Below are 22013 nucleotides of genomic sequence, written 5' to 3'. Positions count from 1 at the left end.
ACCCTTACTGGATGGGAACCAGATTACGTTTGCGGGCAGTGGAACTCAAATGCTGGAAATCTGAATTAAAAACTCTATACCCCCATTTACAAAGCCCAGGATTCTATTTGTTTTATTAACCATATTTTTTAAACTTGTCCTGCCAACTTCAATGATTTATGCGCAAATATCCCCAGGTCCCTCTGCTCCTACACCCACTTTAGAGGTGGACCCTTTGTTTTATATAGCCTCTCTTTGTTTGTCCTACTAAAGTGAATCATTTCACACTTCTCTGCATTAAATTCCATCTACCACTTGTCCGCCCTTCTTCCTCCCTATGTTCTTTTGAATTTTAACACTATCCTCATCATGGTTCATAATACTTTTCATGTTCTGTGCCCTGCAAATTTTGAAATTGTGCCCTATAAAAGTCTGGTTTATTCATATTCATTCTTGGGATGTGGGGGTTGCTGTCTGAGAATGCCCATCCTTGAGGGCATTTAAGAGTCAACCACATTGCTGTGGTTCTGGAATTGCATGTAGACCAGACCAGGTAAGGACGACAGATTTCCTTCCCTAAAGGACATTAGTGAACCAGATGGGTTTTGACGACAATCAACAATGGTTTCATGGTCTTCATCAGACTTTTCATTCCAGATTTTTGTTGAATTCAAATGTCACCATCTGTCATGGTGGGATTCGAACTCGGGTCCGCAGAGCATTACCCTGGATTCCTAGATTAGTAGTGCAGTGACAATGCCACTACACCATTGACTCCCCTATTAATATACATCTGGAAGAATAGGGGTCCTCACACCATCCATCGGGGAATCCCAACATAAAATTCAGTCTGAAAAACAACTGTTCACCACTGTCAATCACTGTCTCATCTGTGTTGTGACTGTCACTTTTATTCCATGCATGCCAGCATTGCTCACAAGGCTGCAGCATTTTACCAACTGCCTTTTAGGAGTCCATGTACACCGCAAACTCGATCCACCCTCTGATTTAACTCATCATAAATCTCAAGCAAATTATTAAATGTGATTTATCCTTCAAACATCCATGCTGGCCTTCCTTAGTTAACCCACATTTGTCCAATGTTAATTTTGCCCCATGTTATAATTTCTAAAAGCTTTCCCACTACTGAGCTTGAACTGACTGGCCTATGTTACCGTTGGACTTATCCCTGCACCCTTTTCAAACAAGGGTGCAACATTTGTAATTCTAGTGTCCTCTGGCATCAGCCCTGAATCTAAAGAGGATTGGAAAATTATGGCAAATGCCTCGGCAATTTCTACCCTTACTTCCCTCAGTACTTTTGGATGCATCTCATCTGGTCCTACTTCAATGCAGCCATCCTTTCCAATTCCTCTTCCTTATCAACTTTTAACCCAACGAGTGTCTCCAATACCTCCTCATTCACCATGACTTGGGCTGTATCTTCTTGGGAAAGACATGCAAAAAATTCATTGGGTACGTTCACTAAGCCCACTGCCCCTCTGCGTAAATCCCCTTTTGGATCCCATTTACCATCCTTTTATAATTATTATATAAAATAATAGCAGACTTTTGAATTCCCTTTTATATTATTTGCTAGTCAATTCTCATATTCTCTCTCTCTCTCTGCTGCTCTTAAAAGCTTTATCAATTCCTTCTTAACATCATATATTGAGGCTGACTCTCAAGTGCATTATCTACCTGATATCTGTCAAATGCACCCTTTTTCTGCTTGATCTTACCTTTTAACTCATACATCAGCCAGTGAGTATATTGACTACACCTCAAGTATCTCCTCTTTAAAGGCAGTCCATTGCTCACTTGCAGTTTGGCCTGCCAATCTTTGATCCCAATTTATCTGGGCCAGATCATTCTCATCCCATTGAAGTTTGTCCACCGCCAATTCATAATTCTTACAGGGGATTAATCCTTGGCCTTTTCCTTAGCCAATCTAAAACATATGATACAATGTTCATTATCCCTTGCCTTAAATGTTCCCTGTCTGACACTTGATTCAAGTGGCCCACCCCACTTCCAAGATTTAGGGTGCCACAGTGGTTAGTACAGCGCTAGGACCGGTGTTCAATTCCAGCCTTGGGTGACTGTCTGTGTGGAGTTTGCACATCCTTCCTGTGTCTGCGTGGGTTTCCTCTGGGTGCTCTGGTTTCCTCCCACAGTCTGAAGATGTGCAGGTTAAGTGGATTGGCCATGCTAAATTGTCCTTTAGTATCCAAAGATGTGTAGGTTAGTGGGATTAGTGAGGTAAATATATAGGGTTACAGGTTTAGGGTCTGGATGGGATGCTCTGTTGGGGAGTTGGTGCAGATTCGATGGACTGAATGGCCTCCTTCTGTACTGTAGGGATTCTATGAAATTAATTTTAAGTTTATTTATTAGTGTCACAGGTCGGCTTACATTAACACTGCAATGAAGTTACTCTGAAAATCCCCTAGTTGCCACACTCCGGCGCCTGTTCAGATGCACTGAGGGAGAATTTAGCATGGCCAATGCACCTAACCAACACGTCTTTTGGACTGTGGGAGGAAACCGGAGCACTCGGAAGAAACCCACGCAGACATCGGGAGAACGTGCAGACTCCACACAGACAGTGACCCAAGCCGGGAATCGAACCCGGGTCCCTGGCACTGTGAGGCAGCAGTGCTAACCACTGTGCCAGATTCTATGAAACCAAGTCTAGCGATACTTCCTCATTCACTGAACTGGAAAAACACAGCTGTAGAAAATTCTAATGAACACATTATAAGAACTCTTTCCCCTTTACACTATTATTCCAGTCTACATTAGGATAATTAAAGACCCTCGTTACAATTATTCTATAATTATTACACTTCTCTGTAATTCCCCTGCAGATTTGTTCTTCTGCATCTCTCTCACTAGTTGACGGACTATAGATTGCACCCACAATGTAATGATAACTTCACTGTTTCATAGCTCTAGCCAAATAAATTGTGCCCTCGGCCTCTCTGGGGTATCCTTTCTCCAACATTGCAATTGTTTTTATCATCAATGCTGCCATCCCCTCTCATTTCCTTCCTTTCCCATTTTATTCCTGAACAGCTTGTATCCAGGAATATTGATTAGCCAGTCTTACCCTACTTCTGATCTTCCTCTTCACCCTATTGGTAACTGCAACACTATATTCTGCACCCTACCCTTTCCTTCTCCCCTATGTGCTCTATGAATGGTATGTTTTGCCTGTATAGCGCGCAAGAAACAATACTTTACACTGTATTCCAATACATGTGACAATAATAAATCAATCCGATCGATTCAATATTTGATCCAAATCTCTGTCATTGCCACAACATCACACTTCCATGTGGCAATCTGCACGCAATCAGCTCACCAACCCCACACGTAGGGAGGTGTTGGCCTAGTGGTATTATCGCTTGACTATTAATCCAGAAACTCAGCTAATGTTCTGGGGACCCGGGTTTGAATCCCGCCACAGCAGATTTGAATTCAATAAAAAAAGTTATCTGGAATTAAGAATCTGCTGATGACCTTGAAATTATTGTTGATTGTCGGAAAACCCATCTGGTTCACTAATGTCCTTTAGGGGAGGAAATCTGCCTTCCTTACCTGGTCTGGCCTACATGTGACTCCAGAGCCAAAGCAATGTGGTTGACACTCAACTGTTCTGCAAGGGGAACTAGGAATGGGCAATAAATGCTGGCCAACCATGTCCCACGAATGAATCTTTTTAGAACTCTGCACGTTGACATACATAGTCGGAAAACCTACTTTAGAAATAAAAAATAATTATGTGCTGAAAGTACTCAGCAGGTGTGGCAGCATCTGCAGAAAGAGAAAGAGTTAATGTTCTGAGTTGAATATGGCTCTTCAGAACTGAATGGAGATAGAAATGGGCTTCATGCTGTCAAAAGGGTGGAGGGGGCGGAAGAACAAAAGGGAAAGTCTGTGATCGGATAGAGTGGGAGAAATTTAATGACAAAAGGCAAAGTAAATGGTGATGGTTGCAGTGAAGAAACAAAGCATTAGCCCAGAGTGAATGGCAGAATAATAAACAGCTCTGTCTGAAAGTAAAAATCCGAAAAGCAAGATTAAGACCAGCACATGGTTAAAAACAAAACAGAATCGGCATGGGGGAAGAGTTCATGGTCTGAAATTGATTTGATTTAATTTGATTTGTTATTGTCACATGTATTAGTATACAGTGTAAAGTATTGTTTCTTGTGCGCTATACAGACAAAGCATACCATTCATAGAGAAGGAAACGAGAGAGTGCAGAATATAGTGTTACAGTTATAACTAGGGTGTAGAGGAAGATCAATTTAATGCAAGGTAGGTCCATTCAAAAGTCTGATGGCAGCAGGGAAGAAGCTGTTCTTGAGTCAGTTGGTACGTGACCTCAAACTTCTATATCTTTTTCCCGACGGAAGGGAGAAGAGAGAATGTCCGGGGTGGGAGGGGTCCTTAATTATGTTGGCTGCTTTGCCAAGGCAGCGGGAAGCGTAGACAGAGTCAATGGATGGGAGGCTGGTTTGTGTGTTGTTGAATTCAGATTGTTGTAAAGTGCTTAATTTAGGCGTTGTTACATTTCCTCTTGCTCTGACTGTAGTGAGATCTGTCTCTACAGCTTAGTTTTCCTCTCTCATTTTAACCACCTGATTCACCCACCCCAATATCACCAGCAAATCACAAGGAAATTGGTCCTGGTTGGGTTTAGGTGCAATCCTTTAGCCTGCACACGTTTTATCTGCTACAACTTACAGCACAAAGGAGACCTTTCAGCCCATTGTGTCTTTACTAACTCTCTTATAGAGCAGTTATGCTCACCAGAATTAGACCACTCTTTCCATGGCCATTGCTCCAATGCACGGCACATACCTGATCACCTAACACAGCTAACAGACAGCATACATAGCCCTATGCACAACTAACATAGCAAAGCTGTATGTATCCGTGAATGTCCAACTGGTAGCTGTATGTATACACATAAACCTTTAAATGGCTATTTCCACAGCCTTAAAAACAACAATTTGGATCTTCCCAACCTCAGGATGTCCACAAGAGCTTTGAGAGTCAAAGTACTATTGAAATGCAGTCGCTGTTGTAATGTAGAAAATGCAGCAAACAGTTTGTACACAGCAAGATCCCAGCGGCAGCAAGGCACTAATGAGCAGATAATATTTACTGACGTCTATTAAGGGATAAATGTTGTCCAGGACTTCGGACAGATCTTCCCTGCTCTTCTTCCAAGTAGTAACCCTGGGATATTTTATCTGGGAGGATATCTGTATAATAAGTACAGAATGTAGATATATTGGCAGTGTGAGCTGCCTGTGTGTGTGTACGTGTCCGGATTCAGGCTGATCCCAAAGCGGAGCAGGATTCGCAACACGCTTTCCAAATTCGGAGCATTAGCGGAGTTCGCTGGAGCGCTGGGAGCCGCCAGTCAGAGTTTCACCGGGCGGGGAAGGAGCTGTATCGGCACCGGGAGCCGCAATTCCGCCTGTCCCAGAGCGGAGCGGGGGGATCAGGGCGAAGCAGCTCCGCACAATTCAGCCGGGAAACTTCCCACAGCGACCGGCCAGAGCTCCGAATAGCAGGGCAGAGGTTTGAGAGCTCGCCAACTGCGGTAAAGGCTCTTGGAATCTCTGGTTGAGAGGGCAATTACTGGACGTTATTCCTGGGAAGGTCTCTGGGTTAGAGGGTTGTTTCTGGGGGGGGTCTCTGGGTTAGAGGGTTGTTTCTGGGGGGGGTCTCTGGGTTAGAGGGTTGTTTCTGGGGGGGGTCTCTGGGTTAGAGAGTTGTTTCTGGGGGGGGTCTCTGGGTTAGAGGGTTGTTTCTGGGGGTCTCTGGGTTAGAGGGTTGTTTCTGGGGGTCTCTGGGTTAGAGGATTGTTTCTGGGGGTCTCTGGGTTAGAGGTTTGTTTCTGGGGGGGGTCTCTGGGTTAGAGAGTTGTTTCTGGGGGGGGTCTCTGGGTTAGAGGGTTGTTTCTGGGGGGGGGGGTCTCTGGGTTAGAGAGTTGTTTCTGGGGGGGGTCTCTGGGTTAGAGAGTTGTTTCTGGGGGTCTCTGGGTTAGAGGGTTGTTTCTGGGGGTCTCTGGGTTAGAGGTTTGTTTCTGGGGGTCTCTGGGTTAGAGGTTTGTTTCTGGGGGTCTCTGGGTTAGAGAGTTGTTTCTGGGGGGGGTCTCTGGGTTAGAGGATTGTTTGGGGGGTTTCTGGGTTAGAGGGTTGTTTATGGGGGTCTCTGGGTTAGAGGATAGTTTCTGGGGGTCTCTGGATTACAGTGTTTCTTGGGGGGGTCTCTGGATTTTGGAGTCTCTCGTTAGGTTAGATCTGGGGGTCTCTTGGTTTAAGAATGAGGCTGGGCTAGATTTTCTTGGTGGTCTGTCTCTGGTTTGAGGGAGATCTCCGGCTTTTAAATTTGGGGTTTAAGGTCGGAGCTGTCCGATGTCTCTGGTTTGGGTTTGGAGGCTGGCTGCTTCTGAGATCTCTAGATCGTGTTTTGCGAAGTCTGTACGAGGTCTTTGACTTTGAGGGTCGAGTCTGGGGTCTCTGGGTTGGGGGTCTGGGGGTTGGGGGTCTGTGGGTTGGGGGTCTGTGGGTTGGGGGTCTCCAGGTTGGGGGTCTCCAGGTTGGGGGTCTCTGGGTTTGAGGGTCTGGGCTGGGGGTCTCCAGGTTGGGGGTCTCTGGGTCTGAGGGTCTGGGCTGGGGGTCTCCGGGTTGGGGGTCTCTGGGCGGGGCTCCTCCCCAGTGGGATGTGGGGGTGTTTGAGTGCGGCTCTGAGGGGTTCCCAGGGGAGGTAGATACCGGGACCGGGCTCTGCTCCGGGGATCCCGGAGCTGGAGACATGAACAATGTGAGCGGCAATGAGACGGAGCCGGATCCCCTGGGACATGACTTCCCGGCTCTGATTCTCGGCACTTTCCTCATCCTCCTGATCACGGCCGGGAATTTATTGGTTTGCCTCAGTGTCTGGACCGAGAAACAGCTCCAGACAACAACCAACTTCTTCATCGTCAGTCTGGCCGCGTCTGACCTCCTGCTCGCCGTCCTCGTCCTCCCGCTCTATGTCTACTCGGAGGTGAGACCCCCGGGAATGGGTGGGGGGAGAGACCCCCGGGAATGGGGGAGAGAGACCCCCGGGAATGGGAGAGACCCCCGGGATGAGGGGTAGAGACCCCCGGGATGAGGGGTAGAGACCCCCGCGAATAAGGATAGTGACCCCCGGGGATGGGGGATAGTGACCCCCGGGGATGGGGGGGAGAGACCCCCAAGGATGGGGGGGGGGGGAGAGACCCATGGAGATGGAGGGTAGAGATGCCCGAGAATGGGGGTAAGTACCCATGGGGATGGGGGGGGGGGCGGTAGAGACCCCCAGGAATGGGGGTAGAGATCCTGGGGTCAGGGAGGGTTGGGGACCTCCCTGGTGATGTGTGGGTGGAGATACCCTAAGGTAGGGGTCTCTTCCCGAGGGGAGGACCTGTATAGGTGAAGTGGACAGTAAGAGAGGGGGGAGGGGGATCCCAAACGGGGTAGGGTCTTATTTAAAGTTTTTAAGACGAGTTTAACCAATCTCCAGCAAAAAGAAACAGAGCTGAGCGGATTAATTTTTAATTTTTTAAAGTTACAAAGCAAATGTACAGCGTGGACCAGGCAAACCTTTAATCCATCTCCTTGCTTGCTGCAAAAACCAAATTCAAACTGAATCCAGTTCATGGTCCCCAGAAGAGAGACGAACAAGATCCAAGCAGACAAGAAAAGGCATTGCAGCCCATCTTGGGCTTGATATTAGCCAAAAGGCTGAGAGGCGATTTATTGCATGATCCAATAGTGAGATCAATTCATTTAATTCACATTCTAGCACAATTAACTGGCAGTTGTCCATAACTAAAGCGCTGTTGTGAAGGAACTGAGTTTGTATGGGAACCCCAATAGGTCCTGTCTTTCCAGGATTTCCGCTGGAAATATTTGTCCACTTTAGATTGCTGAATTGGGTTCCTAATGGGGGACACGACCTGGGAGAACAGATTTTCTAACAAGCAGAAAGGACATTATGAATCCGAGTTTAGTTCCAGCTCCTCGCACAGCGGTACATCCATTCACAGATAAACTGGCTGCAGAATCGCTCAACAGTGAGTGTACAGACAAGGAGCAGTGAATCTCTCTCAGTTATAGGGTCAGGGACTCTGACTGTCTCTGTTATAGGGTCAGGAACTCTGACTCTCTCAGTTATAGGGTCAGGAACTGTGACTGTCTGTTATAGGGTCAGGAACTCTGACTCAGTTATAGGGTCAGGAACTGTGACTGTTATAGAGTCAGGAACTCTGATTCTCTCAGGTATAGTCAGGATGTCAGTCACTATCCTTCTTATTCCCACCCTCTGTGATGTTTTGCTAACCAGCTCACTGCAGACAAATATTTATTCTCCTCCACAGTTCTATTCCTATTTACTTTATTTCACTCTGAGCAGGGAATTTAGGCTGGAACTACATAAAACATTGGTTCGGCCACAGTGGGAGTATTGTGCACAGATCAGAAATCAAACATTATAGGAGGGGTGTATCGCATTGGAAAGTGTTCAGAAGAGATTTTCCAGGATGTTGTCTGGGCTGGAGAGTGCTCATAATGAAGAGAGATTGGATAGACTGTGGTTGTTTTCCTTGGAGCAGAGGAGACTGAGGGGGGCGGGATTGAGATGTATAAACTTAAGAAGGGCATAGATAGAGTAGACAGGAAGAAACTTCTTCCTTTGGTGGAGAGGTCAATGACTAGGGAGCATAGATTTAAGGTCAGGGGCAGGAGGCTTCGAGGGGATGGGAGGAAAAACCTGTTCACCCAGAAGGTTGTCGGACTCTGGAACTCGCTGCCTGAAAGGGTGGTGGAAGCAGAGACCCTCATAACATTTAAGAAGTATTTAAATGTACACTTACAATGCCAGGACATACAAAGCTACGGACCAAGTGCTGGTTAATCAGATTAGAATAATTAGGCGGTTTGTCTTTGAGTGGTGCAGACGCAATGGGCCAGAAGGCCTTTCTCTGTGTTGTAGACTTCTATGACTCTGTCTGTTGATCTGCCTGCCACTGGAATCAGTTTCTCCTTATTTACTCTGTGAAAATACTGAATGATTGAACCGACTGCCTCTATCCAATTGCCCCTTAACCTTCACTGCTCTAAGGAGAGAAATCCCAACTTCTCCCGGCACTTCACATAACTGAAATCCTTCTTCTCTGGTATCATTCCAATAAATCTCCTCTATCCCCCCTCTCAGGCATTGAGGTTAGTCCTAAAGTCTAGTGGCTAGAATTGACCACAAAATTCCAGGTGGGGACTAAGGCTTGGTATAACATTTTGGAATCTGGAATTAAGAATCTACTGATGACCATGAAACCATTGACGATTGTCAGAAAAACCCGTCTGGTTCATTAATGTCCTTTAGGGAAGGAAATCTGCCATCCTTACCTGGTCTGGCCTACATGTGACTGTTGGAGAACAGATATCCACTCCATCTGACGAAGGAGCTGTGCTCCGAAAGCTTATGGTATTTGCTACCAAATAAACCTGTTGGACTTTAACCTGGTGTTGTGAGACTTCTTACTACATGTGACTCCAGAGCCACAGCAATGTAGTTGACTCTAAACTGCTGAATGAAATGGCCTAGCAAGCCATTCAGTTCAAGGGTGACTAGGGATGGGCAATAAATGCTGCCCAGCCAGCGACGCCCATGTCCCACAAATGAATTTAAAAAAATGTTATTTCTTCAATTATAAAGTTAAGGCTCTCATCAAATGTCTTTTCAATAAACTTCTCAACTTGTCCTGCCACCTTCAAAGATTTGTAGAATGATCTCGGTTTCTGCACCCCCTTTAAAAATTATACCATTTAGTTTATATTGACTCTCCTCATTCTCCCGACTGAAATGATTCACTTCACACTTCTGTGTGTTAAATTTCACCTCCCATCTGTCTGCCCATTCCACCAGCCTGCCTTCATTCTCTTGAAGTTACTATCTAGATCATTAATATATATCAAGAAGAGCAGTGGTCACAACACAAACCCCTGGCGGACACCTAAGTAGATTTCCCTCCAGTTTGAAAAATAATTGTTCACGATTTCTGTCTGCTATCTGTCCCTCAGCCAAGTCTCCATCCGTGCCAACACTGCCTCCTTAATCCCCTGGCTATTAATTGGTCTTTGTGTCAGTGCCCATCCTTCCAGATGGTGCCAGTTACATCTACAGTGGTGCCCAGACCCAGGAGGCTAATCCAAGACGTGCACAACATCGCCAAGAAGCCTCAATGTACTGTTCCCGTGACAGTATAAGCAACACATCCTCTGACTTAAATAAAATATTCAAGTGAATCCAAAATTAACCCTGAACTGATTGATTGAATGCAAAGAGCACAGAAGCTGTTTGCAGCAACGGCCAAGCAGATGCATTAAGTGATGAAATTTCTAAAAAGTCTTCTAGGATTAAAAAAAAAACATAAACAGGACAATTTCGCCAAACAAAGATCATTCCCATAATTTCTGAGACTAATGTCTTAAACGCAAGTAAGATTTGCAGACAGAGTTGGCTAACTGGGAAAACCGGTTAACAGGTAAGTCAGTGGATAAAGAGTGGCAGACATGGAGAAAATATTTCATAATTATCAACAAAGATATATTCCCCTGAGAAAGAAAGAATGGTGGCATGTGGTTAGCACTGCTGCCTCACAGCGTCAGGGTCACTGTCTGTGCGGATTCTGCACATTCTCCCTGTGTCTGCGTGCATTTCCCCCGGGTGCTCTGATTTCCTCCCACAGTCCGAAAGATGTGCAGGTTAGGTGGATTGTCCACGCTACATTGACCCTTAGTGTCAGAGGAATTCGTAGGGTAAATACGTGGGGTTACAGGGATAGGGCCTGGGAGGGATTGTTGTCAGTGCAGGCTCGATGGGCCGAATGGCCCCCTTCTGCCATGTAGAGATTCTGTGATTCTATTCTATGACATGGCGGAAATATTTCATAACTATCAACAAAGATATATTCCCCTGAGAAAGAGAGAATATAAAAGGGATGAAGCATCTGTGGTTAATTGAAGAAATTAAGCGTGGAATCATATTGAAAACAAAGGTATTCAACAATGTGAAGATTACTGGGAAGCCAAAGAATTGGAAATGTTTTAGAAACTGGCAAAGGATGAGATATAAAATAAAGAGAATAAATTAGAATATGAAAGTAAAGCGGCAGCAAATATAAAAACAGACAGCAAGCTCCTACAAGCTAAATTGCCCCTTAGTGTCCCGGGATGCGTAAATTAGAGGGATTAGTGGGGTTACGGGGATAGGGCCTGGATGGGATTGTTGTCGGTGCAGACTCGATGGGCAGAATGGCCTCCTTCTGCACTGTAGGGATTGTATGATTTTATGATTCTAAGTATATGTAGAGGGTTGTTAAATAAATACTGGTCTCTTAGTGGGTGAGACCATCATTACTTGGGAAACAAGGAAATGGCAGAGACTTTGAGCAAGTATCTATCTTCATGGTGGGCAACACTAAAAGCATTCCAATGACAGTAGAAACTCAAGGAGCAAAATAGGAGGGAGTAATGAATCAATCACTATCATTAGACAGTAAGCGGGAGGAAAATGGGACAAAAGGCTGATGAAAGGTCCCCTGGACATGGCATCCTACGTCTGAAAGGAAGTGGCTGTAGAGATAGTGCATGCGTTGGTTGTAAGCTTTCAAAATTCCCTAGATTCTGCAATGATCCACTGGAAAACTGCATATGTAATATCCGCAATTCAAAAATGGAGGGAGACAGAAAGCAGGAAACTAAAGAGTGTCATTGGGAAATGCTGGGATCCATTCTAAAGGAAGTAGTGGCAGGACATTTAGAAAATTACAATGAAATCAAAGCAGAGTCAACATGGTTTTACAAAGAAGAAAGGATATTTGACAAATGTATTAGAGTTCTTTGAGGATGTAATGAGTAGAGAAAGGGAAATCTTTATGTAGTCTATTTGGATTTCCAAATGGCATTCAGTAAAGTGCTATCTAAAAGGTTACTGTATAAGCTAAGACCTTATGGTGTTGAGGTCAATATATCTAAGGGATAGAAGATTGACTAACTAACAGGAAACAGGGTAAATAGGCCAAATAGGTTGGCAAACTGTTCAAATGCCCGAACCCCTGACCTCCTACACTCCATCCCCACCTCGAGGGATTTCCAACACCCGAAACCTGTCATCCGACCTCTGACCTACCCTCACCCTGACCTCTGACCCCACCCACCCCAATCTCCAACCCCACAACCCCTACCTCCATTTTGAATCCCCTAAATCAGATTTTCTGCCCTGCCACAGTAGCGAGAAAGTGGCTCTCTATATGACTGTGACAAAGGTAAACCTTCCCTCCTTGTCCTGCTCGACCTGTTTGCAGCCTTTGACACGGTTAACCTCACCATCCCCCTCCAATGCCTCTCCACTGTTATCTAGCTGGTTGGGACTACTTTCACATGGTTCCATTTTTATCTATCTAATTCATAGCCAGAGAACATTTACAATGGCTTCCCTTCCTGTTCCTGCACCATTGTCTCTGGTGTCCCCTCCCAGTTTTACCCTTGGACTCCTGCTATTTCTAATCTACCTGCTGCTCCATAGTGCCATCATCAAAAGACACAGCATTAGCTTCCACATGGATGCAGACAACAACCAGTTCTATCTCCTCAATGCCCTTTCAATTCCTCTATCGTTGCTAAATTATCAGACTGCTTATCTGATATCCAGTACCTGATCAGCAGAAATTTCCTCCAGTTAGGTATTAGGAGGACTGAAACCATTAGTTTTGATCCTCAATCTCCCTAGCTACCAAATCCACCCCTCTCTGGCTCCAGTCTAAGATGATGCCCGTCTGTCTGCAATGTTGCTGTCACATTCGATCCCAATATGAGCTCTTAACCTTACATTCAGACTGCCTATTTCCACCTCCTTTATAACACCAGACTTTGCCCCCACCGTCTCAGTGAGCCTGCTGCTGAAACGTGCCTTGGTTCTCTCTGGACGTGACCATTCTAATGCATTCCTGGCTGGCCTTCCACATTCTACACTCTGTAAACTGAGGTCATCTAATATTCTGCTGTCTGTGTCTTAACTCTCAGCAAGCCTTGGGTGGTTGGTGAATTATATTGATTTCTGGCCAAGCAATGTCTTGAATTTAAAGTTTTCATCCTTGGTCTAAATCCCTCCATGACCTTGCCTCTCCCTATCTCTGGAACCACCTCCAGCCCCAGAACTCTCCTACATGTCAGTGCTTCTCTAACGGTGGCCTCTTGCGCATTTCCAGTTACAATTGCTCCACCGGTGGTGGCCGTGTCTTCAGAAGCCTATGGAATTGCCTCCCTATATCTCGCCCTCTCAGCCATGTTTTCTTCCTTGAAGACACTGCTTCAAACTTTCCTCCATGACCAAGCTTTTGGACACCTGGCCTGATATCCCTTTATCAATGTGGCTCATTGTCGTACTTTGTTTTACAATGCTGCTACGAAACATTATAAAATGCTTTATAATGCTTTCTAAGTATAAAACATTGGCCAGAATTCTCTGGCTGTTCATGCTGGCGGGATATTCCTGTCCCACTGACAGCGGACCTCAGCCACGGGTTTCCCAGCAGCATAGGATGGAATCAATGGGAAATCCCATTGACAGTGGCAGGACCAGAAGATCAGGGACCAGGGTGGCACAGTGGTTAGCACTGCTGTCTCACAGTGCCAGGGACCTGGTGATCTTTCCCTACACCCTAGCTATGACCGTAACACTACATTCTGCATCCTCTCCTTTCCTTCTCCCCTATGTACTCTATCAACAGTATGCTCTGTATAGCACGCTAGAACTAACACTTTGCACTTAATCCCAACACATATGACTATAATAAATCAAATCAAAAAAACCTGGGTTCGCTTCTAGCCTTGGGCCACTGTCTGTGTGGAGTTTGCATGTTCTCCTCATGTCTGCGTGGATTTCCTCCAGGTGCTCCGGTTTCCTCCCACAATACAAAGATGTGCAGGTTAGGTGGATTGGCCATGCTAAATTGCCTCTGAGTGTCCAAAGATGTGTAAGTTAGGGAGATTAGTGGGGTAAATACATGGGGTTATGGGGATAGAGCCTGGGGAAGATGCCCTTTCCCAAAGTCAGTGCAGATTCGATGGGCCTCCTTCTGGCACTGTAGGGTCTCTATTCTATTCTAAGATCCCACCACTGGTGAGGGGTATGCCATCTTTGAGAAACATGTGGTTCGGAGGCTAGAGAATCCCACCCATTGTTGTTGTTTACATTATGGGCATGATTGTGTCAATGTTATGACAGACTGGTTGTGAACAAATGTTTTTTTTTTAGTTCCAGGGCGGAGTCTGGACCCTCGGCCCGGGTCTCTGTGATTATCTCATGACTATGGATGTGATGCTGTGCACAGCATCGATTTTCAATCTGTGTTCCATCAGTGTGGATAGGTGAGTACCTACCAAATTCTAAATCATTGCATCCTAACTTTCGGATGGAAAGCGGCCTAGAAATGACCTCACAGAGCAACCTTGAGATCTGATGAAATATTGACAGAAGGGCCATATTGAAAATTAAATAATCTCTTGGAGGTTCTAAACTTGCAAGTTGAAGTCTCCAGTAATTAAAGATTCATCTTAAGTGCAGTGCTACGATCAAAATGCGAAAGAACAATCATTGGGATGTTAAAAGAAATGGTGTTTCCTTTCATGTTCTCTGACATTTATATTCAATAATTGTAAGAATATTGGAGATGGGATAAAAAGCGGTTTGACCACTTTGGACGGTTAGAAATAGGGGGCCTCCGTAATGGAATCTCTGGGAATATCTCCAGCCAGAGATGGCAATTGACCTGCCAAATTTAGCAAATTGGTCAGAGATGAATTCCCACCCCCGAGTCATCAGCGCTGAAATGCAGAATGTTCCAGGTCTGACAGCAGTGAAAGGAAAATGTTCAGACGCATTTGTAACTCCTGAGACATTGAGGCACAGAATGCCTCCACCCAGCATGATTTGGATGATATTCAGGCTTGGGCTGATCAGTGACACTCATGGCGCACAATTGCCAGGCAATGGCCATCTGCAACTAGAGAGAATCTTCACTGTAGTGCATGTTGGGATGACACAGGTACGAAAGGGGTCATATGTCGGCAGCGCGTGAGTTCTCCCGGATAGCGGCAAGAGACAAAGCAAGTAAGAACTGCTCAGCTACTGTTAATAAACATCACGGGTGGAATTTTCCCAAAAGGCTTCTGTGTCATAACAGAGTGAAAACGGGAGTCCTCCATGCCGGTCTTTTGGGTGAGCTCGGCTCTGCAACCTTCCAGCACTCTGTCAGTGTCTTTGACAACTGGGAGCTTTTGCACGTATGTGGGGTGGGGGGCAGAGCCTAAGTATGCCAGCGAAGCCAGTTTCAGGATGCCACTGTGCAGGGCACACCAATCTGCCTGAACCGGGAGATTTCTCCCCCCACCCCCACCCCCAGCAGACATCAGATACCCCCTCCATCTTTGGTAGCATTGGCACTCACACACATTTCGACATCATTGGGGTATCAGGACCCTCCCAATGAGCCTCCTGGTGGACCCCTGACATGCCCCCACTGTGACCCACCCCTTGCAGACCTCCCTCCCTTGGGTGGCATGACAAGTTGGTGAGAGACTGCATAGTGTGTGGGATCCGTACTGACCTTGTCCACAAGCAGCTTCTGCACGAGCAAGCTTCAACCTTGGAACCTGCCAGTCGCATCTGTGTGCTGAATGAGCAGTCAGAAAGAAGCAGCAAAGAGTGAAGGCGGGAAACTGAAGTTTTCACAGTACAGGGTAGACCCTGCCCCAGTTAACAGCCGCGACTATCGCTCACAGAACAGAAATACGTGTCTGGTATTTGGTAAACGCTGTAACAAGTGTAGCAAATGGAAGTATTTTGTGGAATGCTGCAGTTCCAAGCAGCCTGCCTTGCCACCAACCTCACCACAGCCAGTCAGTTCTCCAGGTTCTCAAGGGCAATAAACGCTGGCCTTGCCAGAACAAAGAAAAAAACTTTTGGGTCTGTCAGACATGGAATGGAGAAAGTTCAGATTTGTACTGAGTGGTTTCATAGAATCCCTACAGTGCAGAAGGAGGCCATTCGGCCCATCGAGTCTGCACCAACCACAATCCCACTCAGACCCTATCCTCATAACCCCATGCACTTCCCCAAGCTAGTCCCCCCTTAACACTGAAGGACAATTTAGCATGACCAATCCACCTAATCCGCACATCTTTGGACTGTGGGAGGAAACCAGAGCACCCGGGGAAACCCACGCAGACACAGGGAGGATGTGCAAACTCCACACAGACAGTGACCCAAGCCGGGAATCGAACCCAGGTCCCTGGCGCTGTGAGGCAGCAGTGCTAACCACTGTGCCACCATGCCACCCTGTTTCCATGAACAGGAATTCAAATGGAATTTGCAATACCTGTCAGCAAGAGACAATCATTAGGGTTTCTCCCTAAGTGCTTTTGGAAGGCTCTGTAAATCTAGCAGAAAGTTTAGTGTTTATTAAGGACTGTTGTTTTGTGCCTTATTATTAAGTTGTGAGCAGTGACTATTTTGTAATTTCACACCCTGAAGTTTCAGATAGAATCTGTGTTCCACTGCACTGAGATTTATATTCTGAATATCACATTAGGGCGGTTAATGATGATGTCAAGTTCCTTTATGTATTAAAAGCACATCAATTGCAGCCTGAAGCATATTATTATTTTAGTTATGTTGGTAACCAATACTGCTCTATCAGTTTAACTGGTTATTTGCACATTTCTGTTTGTGAGAGCGTGGTGTGCATAAATTGGTTGTTGCATCTGCTGCATTATAACAGTGAGCGTAGGTGAAATGTTTTCCTTTGGCTATTGTGATAACTTGTCCACTGAAAGACTAGTTGAACGCATTGTGATATTCAATTTTCTTTACTGATAAAAATATCGAAGTACAGTACAGCATGGACTCAGAACTGGGGGCACCTGATTACACAGGTCCCTCGGGGCAAGATTATAGCTTGCGCTATAATACATCAGTACAAAAAAGATGCTTACTATAACACTCGAAAATCACCATTGTCCCAGATGACTGCAGGCTGCTCTCCCCTTTGAGGGGGAGAGCTAACCGGTGGACATTTTAACCTGAGGATCACCACGCCTCAGGTGAGGTGCAAGGTTGTAGGTCATCATGAACAACCTCAGCCAGTACAGGAACTGAGCCTGTGTTGTTGACATCAGCCTGCATCAAGAACCAGGGCCAGAATTCTCCCACAAAAATTCTAAGGGTGGAATTTTACCGACACGTCCGCCCAAGGTTCATACCCCGCCAGAGGCCAACGGAGAATGCCATTCTCCAAGCCTCACCCACCCCCAGAATCGGGGCGGGGCGTGCCGGTAAAATTCCGGCCTAAATGTTGAATTCGCGTGAAAATTGGAGTAATTCACGCTGGTTTTTTCAGTGGGAGTTCAGAAAAGAATCTCCCACAATCTGTGCACTGCAGAGGCCACTAGTGCGAATATCGTTAAATTCCAGGGGGTGGGGCCTATTCCCCCTGGAGAGGCTGAAATCAGCCCGCTGTCAGTGCCAAGATCGGCGCACGTGCAGTGGCCCTGCATTGACAACCTCCCGAATGCTGGCCAGCTCAATCACTGACCAGCCCCACAATCCTCGCAATGCCAGCCCCCCCTCCCCACCACGGCCCAATCGCTGGCCCCTGACCATTCCCAGACCAGGCCGCAACCCCCCCCACCTCTCTTGCCCCGATCACTGGCCTCCCTCCTTCCCCCTCTGATCCCAACTGCAGAATGGTAGCAGTACACTCCATCCGCACCATTCATCCCTAGGCCCCACCCCCATATGCCCCACTCTCTTGGCACTGTCCCATGTCCAGTGGGTGGCACCAAGGTGCCCCCTGGGCATTGGCACTTTGCCCCTCGGGCAGTGCCGGGGGCACAGGCTGGCACGGTCAAGGTGCCAATGCCCAGGGGGCACCACCCCGATTGACCCCCTTCACTCCAGCGGGTCGGACCACTAGTTAGTTGGGAGCTGGTGTAATCCCTGCTGGAGTGAACCAGTCTGGCAGTGTGGTTGCGGGGGGGGAGGAGGTGGGTGGGAGATGCTAGCGGGCCCGGAGACATCAGTCCTTGGCCCGCTAATTGTATTTAAAATATATTAAAATTGGCATATAAATCATTTCCGCACCACCCCGCTGATTTCCAGTGTGGAGCAGATGCCGCTGGAAATCCGGCGCTGGGAGATGCTATCATGGCGGGAATGTATGCGTGAAACCCATGCATCGCCCACCATGACATTCTCCCAGCGGGATGGGAGAACCGCCCCCTGCCATCCAGCCAACTGAGCTAACCGGCTCCCCTATAACACTCTATAACAGATGTGAAGCTCTTTGGGATATCCTGAGTGTTAATGAATGGTTGATTATGTTGTTAAAGAAATATAGGCGATGAGTATTGTTTGATTAAGGACTGAGAATACACATAAAGAGACCCAGCTAGGAGGCTGAGTTGGTGGTTAGGAGGCAAGAATCTGTAACGCAGCCTCCTGTGAATAAATCTACCAGCAAGGAAAAGGTCTGTATCATGTTTCACACTTCACCGTATGGCTTGGGTCCATCCATGAGAGCAGAGGATTGTTGCCCAAATGTGATGATTGAAAACTAAAAAAAATTTCTTCACAGACAGAAGATTGTAATCAGGGTTACTTTGGAGAAGAATGGCTGAAGCCAAGTGAAAAGGTGTCAGGGTTTTGATTTCCCACCAATGCTCTCTGAATCTGAACCTTATGAACAATAGAAAACTAAATATGTGAACACCGGTTACGTCCTTACCAAACAAAAAGCAAGGTATACCTCGGCACTGTTCCTTCCTAACAAAAGCAGAATCTGATACAAAGTAAGCGAGGTCATAAAATCCCGCCCAAGGCCAACAGGGAATTCTGTTCTGCGAGCCGCCCCAGCTCCAATTCCGGGGCTGGCGTGGTGGTAAAATTCCGGCTTGAGACTTTATTAGTTGGACATTGAGGAAGGTTTGGATAGTCTCATAACGTTAATGGATAAAACTTGTAAGAAAGATGATCTATTAAATGCATACAAGGTGTGGTCAGTGTCATGGTCACGATGTGAAGGAAAATATATACGTATCTTCGTCAGCTGGACTACTTTATAAAGTCATTTTGTTTCCATGCTTTTCAAAATGGACAATTGCTGGACGTGTGAGTGTTTGTAAAAATAAGCCAACCCTTTTTGTTTAATCTTACCTTGAGTTTGCTGTGTGAATTATCCACAGAAGATCGGAGCATTCCAAATAAGGGTTGGGGAAAATACAGCAAAATTTAAAATTTAAATTTAAAATACAGCAAAATTTTAAAAGTACCTTTCTGTTTATGGACCAGTACTGAATGGGGAAATCAGGACAGTCTAAATTGACTCCCTTCCTGTCCGTAACATCAGACTTTGATAAATTTGGAAAGACGGATGATTATTCCACGGAGGGATATATCATGCAATTTAACAGACTATATACTAGATTGCAGAAATTCTTTTTGGAAATTCCTGCTTCAGTGATTGCTTTCAAATTGGTGGAGTGTTGCGCATGGATAGGCTCCTGATCTTAACCGGAGTTAGATTGCCAGAAAGAGACATGCTTTTGAATCAGGTGTCTGAAGCTTCAAAAAACTTCCCGGGAAAGTAATAATTTCCAGCCACTTTCATGGCACAAATGGGACTGTTGGCGCTGGCGCAAAAGTTGGAGGATTCAGTGCCCGCAGCATTTTGAGACCGTTCAGATATGGGGCATCATCAATACAAGAGAAGAATCACAGACAAACGCAATGAGGATGGAGACCTTTGTCAGATCTGGCAAACAACTGGAATGGAGCAATAATTACGGAAGGGTGAACCCCAGGAAAATCTGGAGAATTACTAATGGATGTTTTGGATGTGATTCGAAATATCATTACAGGGTAAATTGTCCAAGAAGGAACAACAGAGTTTTTGAGGCATCGCGTGACACAAAACATTCAGAAGGGAAAATTGTCGATCGATCTGAGAGAATTGTAATGGTCACAAGAAGCTTCAGTTCGGCCATGAGTGTATTAGTTGCAGATTCATTTAACTGCACTATGTTTGACGGTGGGGGTTGCACATCCACGGTATGTTAAATGGATTGATTGAAATGTTATTTAGATTCACTCCATTGTAAGGACCAAAGTAAGTGATAGGAGATCTCAGGATTTATATTTGTATGGGTAAACATTAGAAATAGGGTATAGTCTTAGGTAGGTTTAATTTAATGTTTCTATGCTTAAAGGGAAGCTGTGATTAGTTTCCAGGCTGAGCAAACAATGTTTGTTTGTGTGGGGGTTTCATTTCAATATCCAGTTGAGATTTGTGTTTCAGAGTTTCGGAATGCAGACTCTCAAATATTGCCTAGTAAACTGTGGGAGGAGCAGACTTTGGTCCTAGAAAAAAATTCTAGTCAGTGGAGTTGGAGGCTGGAAGGGAGATAGAATGGGTCTCTCAGGTCTGCTTGAAGCTGGTATCTTAGAACGGAGTAATCCAGCCAGGGCTAGAGTTTCACAGAGAGAACCTGGTGGAAGGTCCAGAGATCCAGAAAGCTGTAACAAGAAAATTTCTGAACATCTGAAACTCAGTGATCAGAGACTACTGGAGAACAGACCTCTGTTTCAGAAAACCAAATAAAGATAAAAAGAGATTGGTTGATGAAAAATACTAGAAAAGGATTTTTCTAAAAGTAACTCTAGTAATTGTTTTGCTACTGTGTGTGAATGAATTGTAAAATAGCGACTAAGATCTAAAAGATGGTTGAACAGTGTGGAAGGGACAAAGCTGGCTCAAAATCCTGGCATAGGTCAATGTTAAAGGTGGAGCTCTGATCAACTGGGCTTTTGGAAAACATGAATCGGTTTTTGAAATGCAAAGTGAATGTTTTTGCTACATGAGTAGAGTTTGAAGCCTTTTACTGGGAGTGGAATTTAGACCCTCTCAAATGACAATCATCTTGGGGGCATTCTGAGGAGAAATCCACAAGTATTGACTTTTAGTGTCGATGAGACGATTGGAGCTTCAAATATATTTTGCCATCCGTAGTAACCGTAAACCTGTGTGTAAGTGCTAAGATAAGGAGGAGTAGAGGAGTGTTGTATTATAATCCATTTTTAAAAATGTTTAATAAATGTTTTCTCTTGTTAAAAACTAATTAGTGGTCCTGTGACTCCACTTCCTCCACATTTATTAACACCAGGAATAAAAATAATCGTTATGACCTTTTGAGGTAGGGTTCCATTCTGGGATCCTCCCGTCCAGTTATAACTCTAATTGGGATCGTAAGAGTAGGATTAAGGAATATGAAAGTTCTACTTACTTCAAGGTTCAAGGTTGACAATGCTTTAAAGTTAACTGCAAAGAGTGGTGATTCCATGCTGAATTATTGCAGCAGGCCACTTTATTAGAATAGGTGTAGTATCTCGTTAGATACTCTTGCTGCTGATCCAGCCATCCATGAAAAAGGCGCAAATGAAATTAGACATGGAATGCAATGAAGCAATTGTCTTTAGAAAGTCAGTAGGTTTGCCATTTACCCAATCGGGACATAGTTGCAACTTATTAACAAGATCATCTCCTTTCAGAATGTCAAGCAACTGTTAATGGCATCAAGTAATAGGCAGTTGAGTGTGAGAGGAAAAAAGCAAATTGTCACAAGGCTGCATTTACTGCCAATGACATGCATACAGTTTTTTTTTTAAAGTTCATTTTATTTAGTGTCACAAGTAGGCTTTCTGCAATGAAGTCACTGTGAAAATCCCCTAGTCGCAACATTCTGGCGCCTGTTCGGGTACACTGAGGGTGAATTTAGCATGGCCAATGCACCTAACCAACACGTCTTTTGGACCGTGGGCAGAAACTGGAGCGCCTGGAGGAAACCCACGCAGACACGGGGAGAACGTGC

At 45.5% G+C, this 22013-nt stretch overlaps 1 protein-coding gene across 2 annotated transcripts in view; it reads left to right on the top strand.

Annotated features, from left to right (window-relative positions):
- Positions 1-900: 900 nt before the first annotated feature.
- LOC144499189 (D(4) dopamine receptor-like) overlaps positions 901-22013 on the top strand; it is a 48602-nt gene continuing 27489 nt past the window's right edge. The window contains exons 1-3 of one of the 2 annotated variants that reach the window (XM_078221291.1): positions 901-940; positions 6866-7053; positions 14347-14459. In XM_078221291.1, coding sequence (XP_078077417.1) covers positions 901-940; positions 6866-7053; positions 14347-14459 — 341 coding nt within the window. Of the gene's footprint in view, positions 941-6819; positions 7054-14346; positions 14460-22013 lie in introns of those variants that run through there. The other variant, XM_078221290.1, reaches the window with a different exon arrangement.

The sequence above is a fragment of the Mustelus asterias genome, chromosome 9, assembly GCF_964213995.1.
Source record: "Mustelus asterias chromosome 9, sMusAst1.hap1.1, whole genome shotgun sequence".
Lineage (NCBI taxonomy): Eukaryota > Metazoa > Chordata > Chondrichthyes > Carcharhiniformes > Triakidae > Mustelus > Mustelus asterias.
This window is presented reverse-complemented; position numbering and strand designations above follow the sequence as displayed.